The sequence below is a fragment of the Pinus tabuliformis genome, chromosome 1_2 (assembly GCF_031772625.1).
Source record: "Pinus tabuliformis cultivar Carrire ecotype Pingquan chromosome 1_2, CPIR1, whole genome shotgun sequence".
NCBI lineage: Eukaryota > Viridiplantae > Streptophyta > Pinopsida > Pinales > Pinaceae > Pinus > Pinus tabuliformis.
In genome coordinates this window covers 29,172,291-29,180,811 of record NC_142298.1, presented here as the reverse complement: position 1 = coordinate 29,180,811, position 8,521 = coordinate 29,172,291, and the positions used below count along the sequence as shown (strand labels likewise).

At 37.4% G+C, this 8,521-nt stretch overlaps 1 protein-coding gene across 1 annotated transcript; it reads left to right on the top strand.

Moving 5' to 3' along the window:
- The first annotated feature begins 3,783 nt into the window (after window positions 1-3,783).
- Window positions 3,784-4,815, top strand: LOC149204223 (thaumatin-like protein). Its single transcript, XM_089393243.1, has 2 exons — window positions 3,784-4,054; window positions 4,176-4,815. The coding sequence occupies exons 1-2, from the start codon at window positions 3,979-3,981 to the stop codon at window positions 4,652-4,654; spliced, it is 555 nt and encodes a 184-aa protein (XP_089249369.1). The 5' UTR covers window positions 3,784-3,978; the 3' UTR covers window positions 4,655-4,815.
- Window positions 4,816-8,521: the final 3,706 nt, after the last annotated feature.

Here is an 8,521-nt window from a genome sequence, read left to right as displayed (position 1 = left end):
TGTTAAAAACTGTTTGTCTCATGATGGAGATGATGAGGAGGTGGCTGAAATGCATCCCCAAACTGTAGCACCAACACAAGGACATCAAGGGACACCATTGAAGATAAATGAAAGTGCTTCTCCAAGCACATCACAAGGAGGAAATTCAAGTGCATCTTCAAGCACTTGCACACCAAATGAAAGAGGTAAGAAGTTTAGAAATCTAAGTGATATTTATGAAGAAGGAATGAATTCCTTATTTTCCTTGTATTGTCATGTTGATGATCCTATTCATTTCGAAGATGCAATTAAAGATAGGAAATGGATAGAAGCTATGGATGAGGAGATGAATGCCATAGAGAGGAACAAAACATGGGATTTGGTTGAGCTACCAAAAGACAAAGAAGTCATTGGAGTGAAATGGGTTTACAAGACCAAGAGCAATGCTGAAGGTAAAATAGAAAGACACAAGGCAAGGTTGGTTGTCAAAGGATACAAGCAACAATATGGGAGAGATTATGAGGAGACTTTCGCACCGGTTGCAAGAATGGAAACCGTGAGAGCAGTGCTGTCCATAGCAGCACAAAACAAATGGAAAGTCTACCAAATGGACGTGAAGTCGACATTCCTAAATGGAGTGTTAATGGAAGAGGTTTACATTGAACAACCTCTAGGCTATGAGAAGAAATGTGAAGAGCACAAAGTGTGAAAATTGAATAAAGCTCTTTATGGGCTGAAGCAAGCACCAAGAGCATGGTACAGCAGGATAGATTCCTATCTATTGGATAATGAATTTGACAAGTGTGAAGGAGAACCCACCGTCTACATCAAAGAAAAAGATGGTAAAATTTTAATTGTTGTCTTATATGTTGATGATGTTATTTTCACAGGTAATGATGATCAGCTCATTGAGAATTTTAAATCAGTCATGAAAGAGGAATTTGAAATGACTGACATGGGTTTCTTGAGATACTTCTTAGGCATAGAAGTAGATCAAAATGAAAAAGGAATTTTTATCTCACAAGCTAGATATGTAAATCAAGTGTTGGGCAGATTTAACATGCAAGAATGCAAAACAACGATCACTCCCACAGTAATGGGATTAAAACTCAACAGAGAGGACAACAGCAAGGATTTTGATCCTAGTTTGTACAAGAGTATTGTTGGCAGCCTTATATATTTAACAGCTACTAGGCCTGACATTATGTTCGCTGTTAGTTTAATTTCCAGATTCATGGAGAGGCCAAAGGAAGCACATTGGCAGGCAGCGAAAAGAATTCTGAGGTATGTTAAAGGTACCAAAAGGTTTGGAATTTTATATACTACTTCAGAATGTTCAAATTTAGTTGGATACACTGATAGTGATTGGGCTGGAAGTGTAGATGATTAGAAAAGCACTTCCGGTTATGTTTTTCATATGGGTTCAGAAGCCATTTCATGGGCTTCTAAGAAGCAGTCCATTGTAGCATTGTCTACAGCAGAGGCTGAATATGTGGCAGCTACAGTAGCAGCATGTCAAGCAGTTTGGATGAGAAGAATGTTGAGGAGCTTAGGCCAAGAGCAGGCAAAAGCGACAGTGATTTTTTGTGACAATAGCTCAGCTATTGCATTGTCAAAGAATTCAGTGTTTCATAAGAGAACAAAACACATTGATACAAGGTTTCACTACATCAGAGAATTGGTGAACAATGGAGAAATTGTCCTAGAACATTGCAGGACTCAAGAACAAGTAGCAGACATTTTGACAAAGCCATTGGATCAGAAAAGCTTTGAATTTTTGAGAAAGTGTTTGGGTATGACTGAATGCCCAGCAGTTGAAATTAAAGGGGAGTGTTGAAATATAATTTCAACCGCGTTCGTTCGTTTGTACAATGCCAAAACCGCTCCTCCAAACCACCTAAACTTATCGGACCGCTTTTGGTCACAAAGTAGTTTCCGTATAATCGAGCCCGATACAATTATACTCAGCCACGTGGTCCTCTATATACGTCAGCAGGACTGACATTTCGGAGCCTAAAGTTCAGCGTGAAGTGGGCTCCCGATATTCATTCCAGCCGTCCGATCGCCTTCAAAGTTCTCCGTCGTCCATCATTCAACCTGCATACGAGCCAATATTAAATTATGCGTGGAGTAAAATTCAAGTTTCGTTGACCGCAGTTTTTCTTATTAATGCATTTAATAAATCCTCATAAGTGTAGGTAGAGTATTTAAGTTTTATATACGGCATATATTATTATACATCAAAACGTGTTATAGTTTTTTTGTTGGGGCGTTGACCATTGTAAATGAAATGAAGCAGCAGAACACACGCGTGGGTGAATAAAAAAAAGGAATGAAGACTTGTGAACGGTGTGGGGAGCATAACGCACAACAATGCAAAACATATGAATAACCAGGAGTTGAAAGGTATTTTTGTGTGTTGCTCAAACGAATGGAAGAACGCACAGTAATATGAATCACTGTGAATTTTTATTTTTGAAAATGAAATGCAATATAAAAATTTTAATGAATGTAAATGGGTTTTTACACACCAGCAGTGTAAATTCTGAGGTGGAGACAGAGTTTTGTTGAATGTATTTTTGGTGAATCCCTCTCAGCAAAGAGGATGAATATGTATCAGGCATTTTGTTTTAATGAATAGAAATCCTTTTCTGGGTATGTAATACTCTGTTCTCAGTCATTTTTTTTAAGCTTCCCTGTGCAAAAGATCTTATTTGAGTTTTATTTGTGTGTTTTTGGGATTTTACCAGAAAAATCCCCAACATTCAAAACATACCTATACGCAGAGGTTATGAAAGTATCCAATCAATCTGATTTGTCATTCAGATCTTCATGTACAAACCAGGAAGACAGGAAATAAAATTAATCCTTCCACACACAAAATGAAGAGGGAAGTCTGTGATCACTGGTTTGAAGCCGGACCGGGAACACCTAGAAGATTACGAAACAATTGTGATGTACAGAACGATGACCCATCTGTTCTAACAACTCCAGGAGACCTGTGCCGTATTATATTCTTGATCAATAATCAAATGAAAATTTAGGGGATCCATGCTATATTGTATTCTTGGTGAATCATTAAATGAAAATTCAAGTCCTCAGTCAATCTTGATAGTCAGTCATACAAAGCATCCTAAGCGTGGATATTTGGTAGATTACGACAACCGATCTGTTCTAACAAGTCCAGCCATATTGTGTTTCTTGGGCGATCATTAAATGAAAATTTAGGGGACACGTGCTATATTGTATTCTTGTTGAATCATTAAATGAAATCTTGATAGTGAGTCATACATTCCAGCGGATAATTTTCCGACAGCTGATAATTTTTGGTGGCATATTCTAGAACAAGAGGGCTAGTTCAAGACCTAGAACAAGAGGGCTAGTTCAAGACGGCCCGGAACATTACAACAGTACAAGGCGAGGGAGTTACCAAGTGGGGAAATGATTTTTTCACATTTTTCAAAAATACTTTAAAATTTGATATTAAAAAAATAAAATTAATTAATTTTACTTAATTATAAAGAAAAACATTCATGAAATGCTGAAATGAATATGGCACTGCAGAAACATTCCTGAAATACTCAAATAAATATCAACGCACGCTTTTTTTCTTATCCTCTCTCTTAGTAATTTTTTCCACACTCTGACTCTGGATAAGCATTTCTTGAGATATTCGTGATCACTAGTTTAAGACGACCCGGAACATCTCGAACAATAAAAAGTAAAGGGGGCGTGCCCCGGATGTCCAGGAGCGATTAGCGCGCCTTCTTATTCTTCACACTCTCAAATTTATTTCCCAGCCGCCCAACTAGGGGGGATCAACCTTCATAAGAATTTCTTGCAGTATACGCTAGCTAAGACCAAGTTTGGGATGGCTAGCCCCGCCTATATATAGAGTGCCATTCGTGGTATACAACATCAAATAAGCTCAACTGCAATTCCATCGTTGTATTGTGCTGTTTTATAGTTGTGTTTAATTACTTGGTGGTGGACGTTGCAATGGGGGCAAGAACATTAGCAGTTTCGATTTATGTTACAGCAATACTAGCGTTAATATTTAACGTTTGTCTTCAAGGTAAGGTTACAGTAATCCATTGACTGCATTGCATCGTATTTTATGTACGTAAATGAGTTTAGATATGGTAAAGAAATATTTGATATCATAAAGAAATATTTTTTGGTTTCTGTAAGTGCAGGAGCTACGGGTGCGACGTTTGTGATCAAGAACCAGTGTTCATACACGGTATGGGCCGCAGGAATTCCCGTAGGTGGCGGTCAAGCGTTGGGGCAGGGTCAATCATGGAGTGTTGACGTGCCCGCAGGAACAAGCTCAGGCAGATTTTGGGGACGTACGGGATGCTCCTTCGATGCCTCTGGTAAAGGAAGCTGCAGCACTGGTGACTGCGGTGGCGTGCTCAGCTGTACGCTCTCGGGACAGTCTCCTACAACGCTGGTTGAATATACTCTGAATGGGGGCAACAATCAAGATTTCTATGACATCTCTGTAATTGACGGTTTCAATGTCCCTCTCTCCCTAACTCCCTCCGACGGTAGCTGCTATGCACCCACTTGCAAAATGGACCAGTGCCCAGATGCCTACCTATATCCCAGTGATAACACTAAAACCCACGCTTGCGCTTCTGGTACTAATTACAACATTATATTCTGCCCTTGATTAGAAGTCTATCATACTGAATTCTCTGGTCGTTACATAAAATCCATCGCTAGTAAACCGATTTCTATGTAGTATCATACCTATAATAAGAGCATTACAATCATGTTGATTGTATTCTCATATTTATAATAAGAATACCATTGCGTGCATGGTTGCAAGAAGTTCTATCCAGTTCTATGCTATAAATGATTTTATAGATGTTAAAGTAAATAATTATGGATGATTTTATAAATGTTAAAGTAAGGAAATGATTATATAAATTATGCAAACATTTATTCGAAACCTAATTATACGAAAGATTAAATCAAACCTCTTTAACGCAAACATTTATTCAAAACTCAAACATGCTAAGACCTTGCGAAAGTTTACAATCAATCGTATTTGTCATTCAGATTTTCATGTCCGAACCAGGAAGACAAGAAATAAAATTAATCCTTTCATACAGAAAGTGAAGAGGGAAGTCTGTGACCACTAGTTTCAAGACGGGCCGGGAACACCTAGAAGATTACGAGTTGCGGAAATTTGGAAGTAATTTTAATTTGGAAGTATATTGTACTTTTGGAGACCTCTACCATATTTAATCATTAAACCCCATCCCTTCTGTGCTATATTGTATTCTTGTAGACCTTTGCCAAATTGTAATCATTAAACGCCATCTCTTCTGTGCTATATTGTATTCTTCGAGACCTGTGCCATATTGTATTCTTGGTCAATCATTAATCGAAAAATTTGGGGACCTGTGCTATATTGTATTCTTGGTCAATCAACAAACTACATTTCTCAAACCATTCCAGGACACCTGTGCTATATTTTATTCTTGGTCAATCAATAAACTAGATGTCTTCTAACCATTCCAGGACACCTGTGCTATAGTGTATTCTTAGTAATCAATAAACTACATGTCTTCTAACCATTCCAGGAGAACTGTGCCATATTATATTGGGTGATACATATTTCCCAGTTCACAGTTAGATTTAAACAAATATATTATCTAGAGATGGGCATATACAGCCAGACAGTATTGATGAGCTTATTATCTGTTATATATTACTTACCATTATATTCTTCATCCATATTTACATGAAAATTTGGTGGACCCGTGCTATATTGTATTCTTGGTCAATCGTTAAACGAAAATTTAGATCTCATTCCATCTTGATAGTCATTAATACACTCTACCCGTTAGATACAAGCCAAGTGGATCGCTGGCCAACCGACCGCCATATATAGAGTCTCTTCTGAACTGCAACTCATTGTATTGTAGTAGTGCCACTTAACTTGCTGGCTGGTGGTTGCAATGGAGGCTAGAACTTTATCAGTTTTGATTTCTTTTATAGTAACAACTCATTGTATTGTAGTAGTGCCACTTAACTTGCTGGCTGGTGGTTGCAATGGAGGCTAGAACTTTATCAGTTTTGATTTCTTTTATAGTAACAATTGCATTAGTATTAAATCCTTATCTTCAAGGTAAGGGGCTGCGGTCATGTACATTATAAACAAGGATTGCAAGCAATGGTAGTCCCTGCCGATTTGAACGGAGATCAAGAAAATTGCCAAATTTGGCTAGGAGATCTGAGTGGATCATTATTTATTAAAATTAAATTTGTGAAACAAAATATATATTGTGTTAAAAGCATGCACAGTTTTATTAGATTATTGTAAGAAATATTTAAATTTTAACGTCGGTCTTTCAACGTCGGTCTTTCCAAATAAAGTTCAAACATGTAGAGCTCTATCCACTTTCAAAATCGTTAAAATAATTAATTAGTCTCTCAATTTAAAGTTTTAATGTGCTGCTTTATTATTCCCAATTTTTCATATATTTCGTTGCAGCCATTGGCAGCGGGCAATAGTTACTGAAGACGAGTTAGAAAAAGATCAAGAATGGGAAATGCAAAACCATTCAGTAAATAGATCAACTTTTTTGTCGACAGAGCGTTATCATGAAAACCAATCTTCTGGTAACATTCTTCTTGAGATTCAGCTTTATTTTTATTAGTTAAAATTAATTCAATGACGAATTTTAAAAATATTTTAAAATTCAAAGAATAAAAGTGAACACAATTACATTAAAATTGAAAGGCTTTGCAGGGAAGCTTTCACATTCCACCTTCCTCGCATCCATTTATCTATTTATTTCCAGCGATTTGTCTAACTGATTGTATTTGTATAGGAGCCAAAGAAAAAGGCAAGATGGTTATCGCTGGAGTAAATATGGCCAGCAGTAAGAATAACCCTTTTTCACGTTAATTATCCCTCTCAATTTTCTATAACATTTACAGAGTATTTTTCAGGCTTCAGCGTTTTAATAAATATGTGAATTCAAATCATTGTTTCAATTTGTACCAATTACCTTGTCTGAGCAAACCGGCCGATGCTCGAAGCACCAAACATACTCTATAAAGTTGCCTAGAGCCATATATATGTCCGGCTATTGCTTCAATATGCTCTTTCTGCTTCGTCCATGGTTGCATACGAATTTCTTTGGCATAATCTTAAACCGTTCCGGAGTATGCTCTCTCTGCTTAGTCCATGGCTGCATACGAATTTCTTTGGCATAATCTCAAACCGTTCCAGAGTATGCTCTCTCTGCTTCGTCCATGGCTGCATACGAATTTCTTTGGCATAATCTCTCAAACCGTTCCAGAGGCTCGGTGACCTTCCTCAGGCTTGGCTTGTGGCTATGGTTGTGGCAATATTGTGTCCAATGCCAGGGAGGTGACAGACATGCAGCTTGCCACAACGCTATCCATTGCATTGGAGTGGTGCCTTTCGAACACCAGGGAGGTGACAGACATGCAGCTTGCTACGACGTTGTCCATTGCATTGGAGTGGTGGCTTTCTATATATATTATAATGAAGTAAGAAAACATTAAATGTATCTTAAGTAATGCTAAATTACAAGTTAGCATTAAATTGGTATTCCAGTGAAATTTGAAAGGATTATCGTAAGTTTTAATAAAATCAGACTTTTTCCCTCGAATAAAAGGTTCAAATAAGAACTTCGCATACAAATATGTTTGATGAAATATTTCTGCTGAAACATTGGTTAAAAGTTAAAAATAATAATTAGCCGAAGCAATTTAATGCTAGGTAAATGCTCATCGATTGCAATAGTTCCTACGCCACCAAAGGCAAGGACTAATAAAAGATCAGTTTTTAAGATGTCATAAATATTTGAGTTTAGGCTTTTGTGATGTAATATAATTTTTATTTGGTTCCATGCTAGCTAGTGTGGCGATGCATTCAGACATTTGATGAATAGCCACACTAGCAGACTCAAAACGTGGACTCCGAAAAACGTGTGTAAATGTGTTAGAAAAACTACACAAATGAATCTAGCTAGTAAAAGTTGAACACACGGCTTTGCAGATAAAAACACTAAAAGAAAATCGAAAGAACAAAAAAATGATTCATTAGAAAATAGGTTACAATGCTCATGATATAGCATTACTGGGTGAAGATCCCAAGGTAATGCACCATAGTCGTGATCAATGAGAAGACTCAACACCTACAACAAGTTACGGAGAGAACTAAGTTGCGGAGCAAATTAGGAAGTAAATCATGCAGAAGAACTAACCAGTTGCGGAGTTAAAGAAGGAACAAGTCAGGGAGTAAATTATGCAGAAGAACTAACCAGTTGTGGAGTTAAAGAAGGAGTAAATCATGCAAAAGGAATCGTGCATGTAGTCTCATGCTCTAACTAAAAGTCCGCATGTAGGTGTGTAGTACTTCCAACACCCCCCCCAGAACACCACTATGGGGAAAAATAGAAAATGGGCCCTGGAAACTAAGGCTAAAGGTCACCAAAAATACAGTGCAACTTGCACTAAAATTGAGGAAAGAGGGAAAACCTCGTGGGAAAGA